Below are 16,797 nucleotides of genomic sequence, written 5' to 3' on the forward strand. Positions count from 1 at the left end.
GTTTACCAGCAAGTCAAAGATAACTCTGGAATAAGAGTGCATCTTATCTTCGAAAGAAATACCCCACAGGAAATAAAAGACATTTCTATATTATGTGATGTATTTTGAGTTTGGTTCTAGTCGCCAGAAATGGAATTAACTCAGATACATTTACTGTTTTTCATGTCTTGGAGGACCTAATATTATTTTTTCCTTCCATAATGTAAATTTAATCCAAAAAGAAATTAAAACAAAAAAAGAAACTCTGAAACTCAATTGGGTTTTTACACCTTGAACTGTCATTATCATTTGACAAACATTAAGAGCAAAGACTCTTAGATTCAAGACTGTCAAACTGCTGTGTTAGGAAGTGGGAGACTGAGGATGAAATATCAGCAAGGGAAATTGATTTACTGTAGTTGAGGACACTATCATTTGAAAGAAATGAGAGAGTAATAGAGGAAAGCCACCTGGAAGGAATTTAGAAACTGGAAGAGAAATGTAAAGCTGATGAAAGCTGCCTTGTTGTGCAGTTTTGAGGAAAATGCCTGGGTATTTTCAGAGTAAGTGTAAATTAGTTTTGGGGGGATCTTCTCTTTGTGCCCAGGCAATGAAGTGAGAGAGTAGGGTTTTTTTTTCTAATAGCTTCAACAGTGAAATAAGAAACCCTAGACAGCAAAATGTTCTTGACCCTGTAATCACTGACTAGGGACATGATGAATTGTGCAGCCTGAGCTTAGTGGCAATGATCAATAAGAGTACTAATACATGCTTGCTATTCACACATGTAGTAAGGTCAAAAAAAATTAACATTTGGAGATGTTGCCTGCATAATGGAGAAAGTGAGATTAACAATTTCAAAGTTTTTCTCTATTGAACTACTTAAAATTATAGAAATAGAAATTATATAATCAATTTGCTTGCGGCCAAACTGAGAGGTCATGATACCGGAAATTTTAAGTTCATACAAAATACTGTTTTTAGTGTCAGGAATCAGACATCAGGTGGCAGAGGACACTGAACACAAATGTCAGCTCAAAAAGGACTAGTTCGTACATTGTGAAGCAATAGCATAAGGCAAATAAATGTGCTCATAGGTCAGAACAGCCACATTTATGAAGAAGATTGTTGTTTGCCTGTGGGATGACAAGCAACACAGAATAAAATAAATCCATACAATGGAATTAACAAGCATCCCCGGTCTGCCACTCCAGAGGTACTGTCTCTGACTGCCGTTTGATGTTAAAGAGACATGTCAACCATGAGAGTCCCTGCATATCCAGAGACTTGAGGTACTCAGGGTGAAGCTCATCCACCCCCGGTGCTTTGCCACCGAGGAGATTGGCAAGCACCTCAGTGACTTCAGCTTGGGTGATGGACGAGTCCGCCCCTACTGTAAACAGTGTTGGCTGTGAACTGCTTTCCCCTATTGAGGCGACCGAATGGTTTACCAGAATTCTTTGAGGCTGACCGATAGTCTTCCTCCGTGGCCTCCCCGAACTCTTCCCAGACCCGAGTTTTTGCGTCCGCGACTACTCGAGCTACAGTACGCCTGGCCTACCTGTACCTGTCAGCTGTTTCCGGAGTCCTAAAATTCAACAAGATTTAATAGGACTCCATCTTCAGCTTGATGGCATCCCTTACTTCCGGTGTCCACCATTGGGTTCGGGGGTTGCCACCACGACAGGCAACAGAGACCTTGCGACAACAGCTCCGAACAGCTGCTTCGACAATGGAGGCAGAGCACATGGTCCACTCTGACTCCATGTCCCCAGCCTCCTGCGGAATCTGGGAGAAGCTCTCCCGGAGCTGGGAGTTGAAGACCTCACTGAAAGAGGATTCTGCCAGACGTTCCTAACAGACTCTCAAAACACATTTGGGCCTGCCGAGTCTGTCCGGCCCCCTGCTCTGCCAGCTGATTCAGCTCACTACCAGGTGGTGATCAATTGATGGCTCTCCCCCTCTCTTCACCCAAGTGTCCAACACACGCGGTCAGAGGTCTGATAATATGACGACAAAGTTCATCATCCACCTCCGGCCTAGGGTGTTCTGGTGCCATGTGCACTTATGGACATCCCTGTGGTTGAACAAGGTGTTTGTTATGGACAAAGTGTGACTAGTAAAGGAGTCCAATAACAGAACACCACTCGTGTTCAGATCTGGGAGGCCATTCATCCCAATCACCCATTTCGAGGTTTCACTGTCATTGGCGCAGGGATGCGACCCTCTCATTCACTGGGGTGAACTTCAACATTAGACAGCTGAGCTGTGGGGCTATAAGCAAGCCCACACCAGCCCGCCACCTCTCACCTTGGGCAACACCAGAAAAGTGGAGAGTCCAGCCCCTTTCAAGGGTTTGGGTTCCAGAGCCCAAGCTATGGGGGGAGGTGAGCCCGACTATATCTCGTCGGTACCTCTCAACCTCCCTCACAAGCTCTGGCTCATTTCCCGCCAGCAAGGTGACATTCCATGTCCCTAGACCTAGACTCTTTGTCTGGGGATCGGGTCGTCGAGCCTAATGCTGACGAATACCACTCAATCCACACTGCACCCGTCCCCTACGGTTTCCTCGGCGGGTGGTGAGTCCACCGGAATCCACGGCGTCTTTTCGGGCTGAGCCCAGCAGAGGCCCGGCCACCAGGCACTCGCATACGAGCCCCAACCCCGGGCCTTGCTCCAGGATGGGGCCACGGTTTCGCCATACCGGGCGATGTCACGGTCCTTCATTTTTTTGTCATAGGGGTTTTTGTGCTGCTCTTCGTCTGGCCTGTCACCCAAGACCTGTTTGCCAAGTGAGACCCTAGCAGGAGCATAACGCCCCTGGCAACATAGTTCCTGGGGTCATTCGGACACTTAAACTCCCCCACCAGGATAAGGTGGCGGCTCTTAGAGGAGTCTTCGGATATCATGGAATCATACATCTTCCGATGCATGTATTACCCAAATTATCTAACCTTGTATACAATTTATTTTTTCACCCTTTGTGTGTAAATTCACACATATACCAAAGCGAAGAGCAAACACCAACCATTCTATCTGTATATAATCAAGGGTGTGTGTGTGTGTGTGTGTGTGTGTGTGTGTGTGTGTGTGTGTGTGTGTGTGTGTGTGTGTGTGTGTGTGTGTGTGTGTGTGTGTGTGTGTGTGTGTGTGTGTGTTATTTGTTTAATGTGTCTAATACCCCCAAAGTATCACCACCTTAATGCAGTGGGGGGGTTGTGTGCTGTGAAATAAAGGCCAATAGCCCCTTGTAGGGTTTCCCCATTTAAATTTGTCCTAGGGGAGACAGCATAATATGAATGGGCCGAGTTTAAGTTCCATGGCACAGAAATAGGAGACACTCCTGGAGCTAGACAGAGGAGGTGAGCTTTGCGTGTCTGCAGGTCAGTCAGGCACAAAATACAGGAACAAATATTGGGCAAATTAAACATTGCTAGCAAAGGGGCAGACACAGCAATTCAGACTTCTGACACTGTTAACTGGTCCTAGAGATGGGGAATATTGCCTGGGGCTGGGATAGAGGTGAAGCAGGAACAGCTTGCAATACCTGGGTTTTAATACCTGGGTTTTGTAAAGAGAACAAACTCTCCAGAGTTGTCCAGACAAGCACAGAGTAGATGGTGTGGATTTTCTGCTGATGCTCCTTAATATCAGCAATGTTTAATATTATCAATATGTTGTCCATATGGGAGATAAACATTTGTATATTTGGAGTAGTGACTTTTGGTGTGGATTGTAACCTCAAATTTATTATTATAGAAAATGTTTTTAACTACTTGTATTTGTACATCTAGAGTATTGAGAACTGTAGGAGTACAGTAGCAATAATAATAATCATAATAGTACATCGATATACCAGTTTAGTCTGTTTTTTGCGCTCATAAGTTAAAAAAACATTTTCCCATTAAAAATAACGAAAATCATTTTAATCCTTTCCAGCTATTGAAAACAGCCCCAAACTCCTCTACATTATGAGAAAAATATTTTTATATTAGCAAATAAACATGCATAGTTTGCCTGTGCATAACTAATTAGACATAAGTTATGTAAACAATGGTGAAGTATGAAAAGAAATTCAAGTCACAAGCGCACACGCATTATGTCTTTAATTTGTGAAAGAGAACGAGATCTGGTCTCAGCTGATGTTGTATCCATCTGCAAACTAGCAGTGGTGTCCTGAAGCATAGCTCGTGTCTCAGATTTTGGTAGTATGTCGAACAAAAATATGAACATTGTGACGACTCCTATCTCAAATAATTTGTATGTTGAGCAGCTCATATCTTGAGGAACTATGTACAAACAATGAGACCAAAGCAAAGTCAACAACACAGGCACAGTCCACATTACTTTCACCAATTCTGAAATTAAATAACCCTTATATTATTTCATTTGTGCAAATATGGTATTGATTATACACTTCTGATTATTCACCAGAAGTCAATCAATCAACTTTTGGGCGGCAGTAGCTCAGTCGGTAGAGCGGGTTTTCCAATGATCGAGGATCAGCGGTTTGATTCCCTTTCCTGACCCGCCATTTTCGGAGTATGAGCTGACAGTGGGAGGTGTCAACTCACCTCCCGAGTACTGCCGAGACGCCCTTGAGCAAAGCGACGTCCCGCTTACAAGCTGCTCATTTAGGGCACATCGCAAAGTCGCTGCCCATCACTCCTCCTCCACTGTACTAATTGCATGATCACAGGACTTTGGTGAGCTGTCATTCGCCTTACTGGTTGGGTAGAAAACGAATAAATGTGGATAGGGATAGCAAAAGGGAAAGCGTCAAATGTGTGAAATCTGATGACAGAAATAATTAAATCCAAGGTATTTCAAAACAATTAAAGCCCTAAAAAATTACTGAACAGATTTGTGTCAATTTTCATGGTGTGAACACCATGAAAATTGACAGAAAACATTTTCTCACTTTGAGGCTTAAATTCCATGAACACCTATGAATTTTGGACTGCCATTTCAGAGACCAATGTATCTACTTGTTCTGAGAGTCTCATATTTCTATGCTATTATAGTATCTCTGTGTGAGCAAAAATAAGGCATGTGTGCCTCTGTCACAGGCCAACGCATGACCAGCAATGGTTGATATAGTCAATGAGGATTTGATGGAGTATATAAGTATTAAATTCTGGTTAAATCCAACCACACTTTAGTTCATACTCCTTACATTCTTACTTTATAAATACATATAACTGGGAGTACTAATGATAATTTAAAAAAAAAATAGTATAATAAAAGCCAGAAACACTTCGGTTTGCTGTTTATATAGCTTTTGCACAGCAGATTTTGTTTGTCTGTGTGGCACCATTAAAAGCCGTCAGCTATTCTTCAGTTATTGTGTCAGTCCTTTGCAAAATCAATGTGTAGGCTGTTGTAAAAGATAGTAACTCTACAGATGACAACTGTTATCTCAAGGGGTGTGTTTGAGGGTGAGAGACACAGAGCAAAACCATATGAAAGAGAAAGCAGGTGGAATTAGCTCCCACATTTTGTAAAGCCAATTACCAAAAGAGTAATAAAACTGTGTTTCTGTCACACTGAAAATGATCAAACAAAAGAAAATGCTTCTCTGAGTCTTTGTGACTTTCACACAAATGTCAGAAGATGCTAGAGGGATATTAACTTAAAATTATCTATGATGAAACTGAGGCACAACACGGCAGTGACCTACACATGTGTACTGTATGAGCTTGCATGTGTTGCTACCCATAGTTGATGTTAGCTCCCCCACACTAAGGACGAGTCATCCATAGCAAAAAACAGTGGAAGCATCATTAGCATGCTGCTCTCATCCACCCACTCCCCTACTCCTTAGCAGATTTTAACTGGTAGATCTCTTCCACCGATGAATCACTATTAACCTAGTGCTTGAACTCTCCCATGATGCAAAGCCAGACAAAAAGGGACAAACATACAGTCATGCTGCTTTCTGTCTTTTCCTCGTTGTATTTCATATAAATTTTCCCTGAGCATAATACTGTATAATGTATGTTTATCTGGCAAAGTTCAGATATTGGCATCAAATGACACAAATAAGTAATAACAAAGCAGTATGAGAGAAAACTACTGTACAATTATTCGAGGAAGGAAACTAAAAATTACAATTTGGGGAAAAATGTCCCTGTCTGTAACGTTCACTTCCAATGCCTACTGTAGACATAATTCTTAAAGGACCTATAATGTCTTGAGTCTTTATCAACAATATAGGTCCTCAGCAGTCTGAGGTGGCTCTTTTTAAATGAGAAACATTTTAGTTGCCTTTATATGGTTATGCTAAGTCCCAATGGGTTGTGCTCTTTTCTTTAAATTGATGAGTTGACAACATGAAAACAATGAGCAGATGTGACATCTTTCTGATTCGCACTATACTACCAGGATCAAATGTTTTTTTCTAACTAAAACAGATGATCATTTCTAGGGTATATAGAGCGTAAAATGTAAGTTATATATCAAAGATGATCTCTACAAATGGTACACTGACCGTATATATTAGTTCCATTAGCTTGAGAAGGAATTTTCCTTCATGGCAGTGATTCTCTGATCCTCATGATATTTTGACAGTTTTGTTATTTGGTACAAGGAAGGCACGGACATTTTGTAAGCTGCTGGTGAAAAAGGCTAGCTCCATTTTAGAACACAATGTATCAGTAGAAATGTTACAGTATGGTCGGATACAGTGGTCATGTACCATGAGGCACCCATCAGTGTAAGCATATATTAAATCATATTCTTAATGGCGGTCTTACATAGGCCCTGTTTAGGGCAGATCAGATTTGGGGATGGCATTACAACTGGTCAACCTTGCAATACTGATCTTGAATTTATCTAAATGTACATTAAACTTCTTTCGTTTTCACTGAATCAGCTGCAGTGATTTACCAACCTAATTATGATAAGGAGAAAGAATTTGGCGGGTATATTCTGAAGAGCAGCCAAATTCTGTGTCCTCAGAGAAATATGTGTGAGACACATCCTATTTCAAAAATGTTCAACCTCCTTTGTATTATTTTTTATAGTGCCAGATCCACAGGGGCAGTCCTACTTTTAGTCAGTTTTCTTCTTTTAGGATAAATGAAAACTTCCTGGAGCTTTGGTGCCAGAGTCTTTCCCAGTCATTAAATCAGCCTACGGCATTTTGTTCTGCCTGCGGCATGGCATTGGTCCTCGTCTGCTCTTTCTCCTTCACTTCACGGATTACTGTTCTCCCAAGTCTTTTGATCACTGGCAAAGATGTTATGATTCTGATGAGATCCATGACCCTTTAATCAAAATTAATAGATTTTATTTAAAACGTGGGTGAACCGATGCTGGGTCATTTAAGGTGACTTTGTCTCTGGCTCCACTAATACTTAAAAGTGCTGGGTTCAAGCAACCCTCAAGATGAAGATCATTAGGTTTGTTCAACTAGAGGTCAAAGTGTTCAAGACAGTTTGTATTAGTCTAAAGCTCATTAGAACTTCACTACGAAATCCATGGGAAGTAGCTTCAGTCATTTACATGAAAATCACATCCATGAGGGGACTGGGTATAAAATATATGAGACAGGACTGCAAAGAGAAGGCTTCCTCTGTGATAGTTTTCGGTCCTAAAAATAGCAATAGTTATAGGGAGATTATGTGAAGACCGTATGTCAGTCCAGCCGACAGAATAAAGGATTTTTCTCATGCAGCACTGCACATAATCCAGCACCTCATTTCCTCCTAATTTTCATCACTTCATGTCTGTCTTGATACTAATTCAAGTAAAGACACGCTGGCAAGATACGCATGCACACACATTTGCTAACACAATGCTAAAACTGAGTTGGCTGGTAAGGTGTCAGCATCACTTCAGAGACAGCTTGATGACAATCCAGCTGGAGTCACACTTTTAAAGGTCACACAGATCACTCACACTTTTCTTTCCAGTCTCCGTCTCTCTCTTCTTCTCTCTTTCTCTCATATACACATGCAAGCTCTCTAATTAAATGTCGTAATCAAGCTGACTTCTGCATGTATTAACACCTCCAGGAGACATGAGAATGTCGTCACTGCTGAAGTTATAAAAGTCTGGAATATTGAACTAATCTACGCAACTCGGGGTAGTTGTGAAAAAAAAAAAAAACTCACACAGGAAACAAAAAAAAATGTGACTGAGAAAATCATTCACAGTAGAACAGAAAGACAAAGATGTTCTTCCAGCATACTCAGTTCCACAGGTGAAACTATAATGCACTGCTGCTGCTTAATTACCCATCTGGAAGATCAGACAATCCAAACACAATGCAAAAGTCATACTATGCCAAAGTCATTCAGTATTATGTTAAATATATTTTGAAATAATTATGTTGCAGATATTTATCCTATCTAAACTAGGAAAACTTCAGTTTCCAAATGGAAGAGTAGAATATTGTCTCAAGGGCACATGAGTACTTATAGGCTTAGTAGAAAACGTGAATAAGATCAGAAAACAGTTTTTTTTTTAATGTAAAACACATTCTCAACATTACTGAGGGGTGGGCACCTGCAGGTAGGGTCAAGTCATTTGCAAGATAATACTGCAGATTTGGGCAGGCAAGTTAATCAATGTCAACTTTGTGTTACAAAGATGCTATCAATAACTTACGAATATCATACATAAATATTGAACATAGTGGTTAGCTTTTGTTGCCCTCTCCCCAGCATCCTCTCCACATCTTTGATGCTCATACATTCTTGAGAAATTGTGAGAAAGACAGAGAGACAGAGAGAGATTTGATTTTTATAGATTTTTAAAATCACGTTTATTCATAAAAGCCAAATTACAACATAATCATGTTGTGTGTGTGAGAGAGAGAGAGAGAGAGAGAGAGCGAGAGAGAGAGAGGGAGAGAGAAAGAGAGAGAGAGAGAGAGAGAGAGAAAGAGAGAGAGAGAGGTAGAGTTCATCCATTGAAAGCTACTTGTTTTGTAATTATTCACCCACACAATTACTGTACTTTGTTTATTAAGATCTCCAAACAACTGATGCAAGGAGGAAAAGAGGAAGGGGAAATCTTTACAGCTTACAAAAGCAGGATCAGCACCTTGCAGGGAGCTGCTACACTCACATAGGTCAATGTCCTTGTGACAGGCATGAGTCCTCAAAATGGCTCTGATTTAATGTATACAGTTGATGGTCAGAAGAGGTTTGATATATCAAAAAATAAATAAATAAATAAATGAATAAAACATGACCTGGGCAACATAATAGGTAGGCTTGTAGGAAAACATCAACATGAATTGGGAAGCAGACTTCCCCATAGTATGGTGAAAAAATCTTCAATGACGCCTTAATATATGTAGTTTGCATTTGGATAAAGATCTCATCTTCTTCTTCTCCTTTCGGCTTTTCACTTCAGGGGTCGCATCAGCAAATCAGTTGCCTCCATCTAACCCTGTCTTCTCCATCCTCTTCTCTCAAACCAACTAACTTCATGTCCTCTTTCACTACATCCATAAACCTGCTCTTTGGTCTTCCTCTAGGCCTCCTGCCTGGCAGTTCAAAACTCAGCATCCTTCTGCCAATATATTCACTATCTCTTCTCTGGACATGTCCAAACCATCTCATTCTGGCCTCTCTGACTTTATCTCCAAAACCTCTAACATGTGCTGTCCCTCTGATATACTCATTCCTGATCCTATCCTTCCTGGTCACTCCCAGAGGAAACCTCAGCATCTTCATCTCTGCTACCTCCAGCTCTGTCTCCTGTCTTTTCCTCAATGACACTCTCTCTAGACCAAACAACAACACTGGTCTCACCACAGTTTTGTACAACTTTCCTTTCATTTTAGCTGAAACTCTTCTATCACACATCACACTTGACACTTTCCTCCACCCGTTCCATCCTGCCTGTACACGCTTCTTCACCTCTTTTCCAAACTCTCCATTGCTCTGGACTGTTGACCCTTAGTACTTAAAATCCTTCACCTCCTTGATCTCTTCTCCCTGTAACTTCACTCTTCCATTTGGGTCCCTCTCATTCACACACATTTACTCTGTCTTACTGTGGCTAACCTTCATTCCTCTCCTTTCCAGGACAAACCTCCACCTCTCTAGCTTCTCCTCCACCTGTTCCCTGCTCTCACTGCAGATCACAATGTCATCTGTAAACATCATACTCCATGGAGATTCCTGTCTAGTCTCGTCTGTCAGCCTGTCCATTACAATAGCGAACAAGAAGGGACTCAGAGCTGATCCCTGATGCAGTCCCACCTCACTCTGAACCCCTCTGTCACACCTACAGCACACCTCACCACTGTCTTACAGTCCTCATACATGTCCTGCAATGCTCTAACATACTTCTCTGCCACTCCAGACTTCCTCATACAATACCACAGTTCCTCTCTGGGCACCCAGTCATAAGCTTAGATAAAGATCTCATATTATTCAGAATAAATGGTGTTTCAATGACCAGCAGTTCTCCCGCAAGCAACCCTTAGTGGTCTTCATAATTTTTTTTTCTGATGAAATTTAATGGAAACTTGCACAGGGAATTAGAATGCTACTGGTTTTGTGTGTCCTTTTATGTGACTTTTTTTTGGTGACAACAAGTATGGGAAGTTATGAAGTCTTCATACTGTATAACTCAAGGCTTGAAGTCCTTAAAGTCCTGACTTCCTCTGGAGAGTCAGAACCACTATCCCGTCTGTCCAGTTTGAGGGTGGTTCAAGGTTAGGTGAAGAGAATCTGCTTATATACAGTACAGGGAATAGAAAAGAAAGGAAAAAGATGGCAAAGAACACTAATTTTGTCCATTATACTTTTTATGTACTGAAACAAGCAGCTTCACTGTAATATTTATTTTTGCATCTGTAGTCAATGGTTCTGTGTGGTTTAATCGTGTGGTTTAACCTCTAGCACCAAATACAGGTGTATACTGTTTTAATGATGCACGACCAATGATTTTATTATTATTTTTTTGTCATTTAAGTTTATTTCCTATAGAGCACATGTGTCAAACTCAAGGCCCGCGGTGAAAAGGAGTTTAACACCCATCTCTTAGAGATTTCCTCCTGTCCTGCATTTATTTTATAGTTTTATAACTGCCTTTGGATTCATAGCTGAAATACCCCATGATATTATTGGGAGTGGCATTGCTGTATGCTATGAAACAAGCAAATTGTGAGTTTACAGGCAGAAGCATTTCCTGATATCATTTGAAAAAGACTTTGTATAAATAGAAAAAAAATAATGAATCACTGTCTCTTTTTTGTCAATGGCTTAATACACCTCAGTATTCTTCATTTTACCCATGGGTGCATAGATAGGTTCAAGAACATTAGCTTCCTTTACAACACAGGTGCTGAATGTGGAAATTACCCTATTTACTTTACTCAATATCAAGAAATGACCCTTAATTCTCTGGGCTGAAATATCACTGCAAAAATGTTGGCATCATTATTTTCACTCTGTTAACTCTACAGTGATATGCAAACTCAAACCTTCTGACTCCTTTTTTTTTTCCCATGGGATAAGCTTTTCCAGATACAGGTGCATCGTTCATCAATTCCATAGCAATCAACAGTTACAGTGTATTTTGACAGTTACAGTGAAACTGTAAGCTTTAATACACTATGTCTAAACATACAAGGTTGTCACAAGTGTGCCTTCCATTTGCTCTACTAAATCCAAAACCGTAAATCCTGATTTTGAGGCTCAAGCTTAAAAAACAGAAGCAAGACAGATATGTAGCGTGACAGCATTGTCATATCAATTCTCCTCTCACTTAGGCTGAAGTGAACACATAGGACCCGTACAAAGCCATTAACATATAATTGCTAGCCCACGGTTGCACCTGTCAAATATGGTTAACAATCTGCATTTCCGCAGAGAAGAAAGAAGATAGATAAGCTCCATTTAGTTTGAGAGGTGATGTGCTTTAAATTGCAGTGGCAGCTGTAAAGGGGCTTGTGCTTGCACAAGAAAGAAATAGAATGTAAGATAAAGGGGAGCATTAGACAGGTAAAATAATCTTGGCATAGAGGTGAATCAATGTCATCTTAGCCATCTTTAATTTGAGCAGAGTAGCGTCCACTTACTACAGAAGGACGAAATGGCAACAAAATGGTTTATGTATGAATGGCATCTGTTTTTCCCTTGCAAAAAAACAACACATATGTAAGGAGGGACATGTAAAACAGTATAGTTTTTCCTATACACACTGTTTATTGGTGTTACTCCTATCAGCCAGTAGTTGATTACTATTAACAAATTTAAATATGAAAGCAATCCAAAAAGACATGGAATAGAGATCAGGACAATATTCGAACCTGATTGATCACCACTAAATTGGAATTTGGTAACTGCAATGTCTAGAAAAAATATGAAACAATATGAAACAACAAGGCTTAATGTGTGTGTGTGTGTGTGTGTGTGTGTGTGTGTGTGTGTGTGTGTGTGTGTGTGTGTGTGTGTGTGTGTGTGTGTGTGTGTGTGTGTGTGTGTGTGTGTGTGTGTGTGTGTGTGTGTGTGTGTTTGTGTGTGTGTAACATGCCCTTACTGTGTTATGGCAGTCAGTATTGACAAGTTGATGCAGCTGGCTCTCAAACGCCTCCAGGGATGGCTGAAGGGAGATGGTCAGTCCTTTCAGGGTGAAGGGTGTCATCCTGAGCAGCTGAGGCCTCACTAGAGCATCTCCTGGTGACCAACACACAGCATCATCTTATCAACCAAACGCTGTTATAAAAAATTATACTCTATTTATTTGTGTATAACATGGTTTTTACAGTATCCTCCAATGTTTTGTTTTCAGATCAGCAAATGCAGACCTTACTGTATCCAATAACTGTTGGAGGGTAATTAATTTTATTAACTGTTGATTATTTTAAAATGTTACGTGACCATAAATTCTCAATGTAGTAGAATACTTGCAGCTAAATAATCACCACAACGAGAACCTTTCCTGCTATTGAAACTGAAACATCCGTTGATAAGAATACATTGAATCAAACTGAATAAATCCCACGAGGGAAGAGCTGCATAGTAGGTGGGGATATACTGAATAGTTTGATGTCAACCTGACAAACAGATCAGTGGTAAGATGGCATTCGGCTTGCGCTCTAGTGCTGGGCAGTAAACTCCAACACTAACCTCGGGTGATTTTCACCCACACAATTCTTGTCATGTGATTTTCACTGTGTTGCCATTGTCTGAGTTCCATGGGTCCTTGGGTAGCTTCAGGCTGCTAACTGATGTTATTAATTGTATGTTTGTTTCCCTCCTCCCATCTATGTTTTTTTTCAAGAGGCATGCGTTCGGGTGATTTTCACCCGACTTTAGTGATAGAGAGTAACATATTTTACAGGTGGAATTTACCCAACGTGAGTGTTTGTGTGTTCAAATCAGGCGTTCTTAGCACTTTCCAATGGAAACAACCTTCAGGCCGGCCACATTTCCTGCCTCATTTCATCCACAGATGTCATCCTGACACCAAAGACCTAACTTTGGTGTCCTTCCATGACACAGCATCAAAAAAGAAGCTTGTCCTACTCTTTGTCATCCATGCATCCATCCTTTCGACCAGATGTGTGCTCAATACAGCTGTGGAAGAAACACCAAGAGGAGGCCGCTGTGTGTGCTATATGGCATGATGAACGCTGGTGTGATAAACTCATGGATCATTCACAAGGAGAATGCGATGAAGAGAGGTGACCCACAAATGAAGAGGAGGCAGTATATGAAGGCTTTGGCAATTGCACTCATCAAGCCATGGGCACGACACAGGTGTCATGTCTGCCATCGACCAGTGTGTCCTCGCCATTACTACCCTGCCTGTACCAACTGCATGTAAGGCATAAGGTAAGCTAAAAGTTGTCCCAGAATTTGCATGTAATCCTTAATTAGTATAATGTCTATGAATAAACATCACTTAATGTTAATTTCCAAGGAAATTCATATAGTCAAAAAAATTTGGTGACTTTTTTCCCTCTCAAAAAAAGCCATTTTTTATCTCTCTCTCCCACAGTTGTCAATGATGCAATAAGACTGTGCCTTCACCAGACAAGGCTCACATGTCCTAGGAATGGGTGGACCAAAGAACAAGTTCCCAGCTCCATTTTTTTTTGTTCTGAAATTTATTGGTCAGGATTACCTGTTTTTTCAATAATTTTTCTGCCTTTTTAAAGGGTCCACCAAGGTACCTTTTTTTAAATGTATGTGATATTGCATATTTTGAAATTAAAGAAGAGTACTACAGTTTGTCATACAGTGTTGTACTTTTACATAAATTGATGAAAACTATTTTATCCAGGATATTGTATCGGGTAAAATATACCCAACGTTAGTGATGGTGTTACATATTTTAGCGTTAGTGTTCTAGGGTTAAAGACATCCTCTGTGTCCAATAAAGCAGTCACCTGCTCTCCTACATTAATTTCACACAATGTTTATTCTGTGTTCAAAAGTGATTGTAAGTCTCTGTTAAGTCTTTCAACAGGAGTACCATAAAAATGCACAAAAATCAAATCCTCTCAATTTTCAGTTGCACTGCTCTCTTATTTTACCAAACTGTAACACTTTAAAAGATCTTTTTTTGCTTACTTTTGAATTGATTTGAATATTCCCATAGACTATGTTGAAAAATGCCTTGAGACTATAATTACATCAGTCCAGCCAATCTCAAGTGAACAGGCTGCTGCTCCAGTATGGTCCCATCCTCCCCAGAGTGGCACTACTGGACATGTTTCACCCAGATTAAGACCTACATTGAGCCACACATCTGGCAGTCATTTAAAATTGATCATGCTTTAACTCAACTGAAGTTTCTTTTTGACTGGCATGGAAAGCCCAAATGCTAACTGCAATCTTCTGTCTTCAAAAACAGCCAAGGTGAGGGTTCAGACGTTTATTTCTTTGAACTTCTATTCAAAGACATAAATCTATTTTAATTTTAACTTAAAATAATTGCGCATTGTATTCCGTTTCTTTTGTCACACCACCTATATTTTCAGAGATACAGCATATTCATGAGTTAGGTAGGGACGTGCTCCCTCTTTATTGAGAGCAAATGTTTACACCTCTCACTCTTGAATCAAGAAGGATTCGATTTGATTAGAACTTTTCAGAAAGACTGCAGATCCATGTAAATGACTGTTCAAATTATTTCTGTAAGGTACAATCAGTTATACCACACATAGAGAAAAGTGAATGTATATTTGACAAAAAACAAAAACAGGTTTCATCTAGACATTTGGCATGAATTAACTTTAAATTGATGAAACAAAGCATTTTAGGCAATGGATGAGGTAGGCGACCCTGTGAAGTCCACAATGACCTCTTTCAGACACAACAGAGATCAAATAGCCAGTGTGATTGTAATCTCTTCAAGAGTAATCTAGCCATCAAGTGTTTCACTGCAGTCCATTTCTCATGAGTGCAGAATTTGACTGTTCTGAATGCAGAGTGAATATCAAGCTGGTGGCTGTGGTCTTAAAAAGACAGCTTAGGTCTCAGCTACTCACAGTCCCCGAACATGAAGAGGATTAGGCAGCTACCATACCTCCCACAGACTACCAATGATTATGGCTCTGCACTGTCAGACTTCATTACACCCCCCCTCAGAAACTAACTTTCTATTCACTACAGACATTTTAACTTCCATCAGAACTGTGTTTCCAGAAAAAGAAAAAAAAAAAAAGATCAAATACCTCAATAAATACCACGCATGTTAATTTGACACTGGACATATAAAAGTTACTTTGTTCATCTATCACTGATATTTTCTGAATTGTTTAGTTTAAGTTGAGTTTAACTCCCATATTGTTACTTCAGACCAACATGTAAAAAAGTATTTGTACAGTATAAAACATATTTACCCTTCTGTGTACTGTATACTTCTTATGGAAAGACTACATTCTTTTGCAAATACTTGTTCAGATTAGAGAAGCAAAAGAAAACATCCTGACCTGATAAATCAGAAATTAGAATTACTTTTAGAATAATGCACATAAGTTGTCCCATATTTACTCATTTACACTCTTTTATTCTTTGTACTACATACCATGACGATATACTGTAAGTGTTTATGTGTGTGTGGGTGTCTTGCTATGAGAGTCTCCATCTGACAAACTGCTGACAGGATGTCAACTTGCATTGAACTGCTGACAGGATGTGCATGATTCCTGCATCAAGGAGAGAATACAAAGGAAGAAGTTGTTACTCTGTTGTGACATCATGTCATGTCGTGCATTGCTGCTGGTCCCCCCCCCCCCCCAATCCTTTAGGACAGAATGCACACATTGTAACCAGGGAACCCCCTAATGCAATAAAAACAGAGGGGACGGCAGGATATGCTCAGAGTGGGCTGGAGATATGTAACTGAGCATGTCTCCTCGCGAGTAAGAAAACTCAACTGTTGTCTTCTCCTCTTTGTGTGAGTGTTTTAAATATTCTAGGTTGTTAGAACCTGACAATTACATGCACACAATTCTGCTGCACCTCACTGCTATTGATTTAGACAGAGGTGTTTGCGTTTTCTTCCATATTCCTCAGTGTCAACAAATCCGAGGAACTGAATGCTGATTTCCAAAAAAGAGGCAAAGACACACATTTCTGTCAACATCAGTGAAGCTGAGGTAGAGCAGGTGGACAGCTTTAAGTTCCTGAATTTCAACATGGAAGAGAAGCAGTCGTGGATATCACACATCTCCGTTGTGCTGACGGCATCTCAGACATGACTACACTTCTGCAGGCCCCTGAGAGAGTAAAAGGTGTTTAAAAGTGCTCTGAACATCATAAATCCCTATCCAGCAAACATCAATTAAATCTATGATGTATCTGTGCAGAACCTAAAGGGCACTAAAAGACTGCGCCC

General features: G+C 40.3%; 1 protein-coding gene across 1 annotated transcript in view; it reads right to left on the bottom strand.

Annotated features, from left to right (window-relative positions):
• The window catches only part of nphp4 (nephronophthisis 4), a 221,150-nt gene that overhangs the window by 161,739 nt on the left and 42,614 nt on the right, over positions 1 to 16,797 (bottom strand). Inside the window, 1 exon segment of the mRNA XM_068305896.1 lies at positions 12,487 to 12,623. Coding sequence (XP_068161997.1) covers positions 12,487 to 12,623 — 137 coding nt within the window.

The sequence above is a fragment of the Antennarius striatus genome, chromosome 2 (assembly GCF_040054535.1).
Source record: "Antennarius striatus isolate MH-2024 chromosome 2, ASM4005453v1, whole genome shotgun sequence".
NCBI classification, from domain to species: Eukaryota; Metazoa; Chordata; class Actinopteri; order Lophiiformes; family Antennariidae; genus Antennarius; species Antennarius striatus.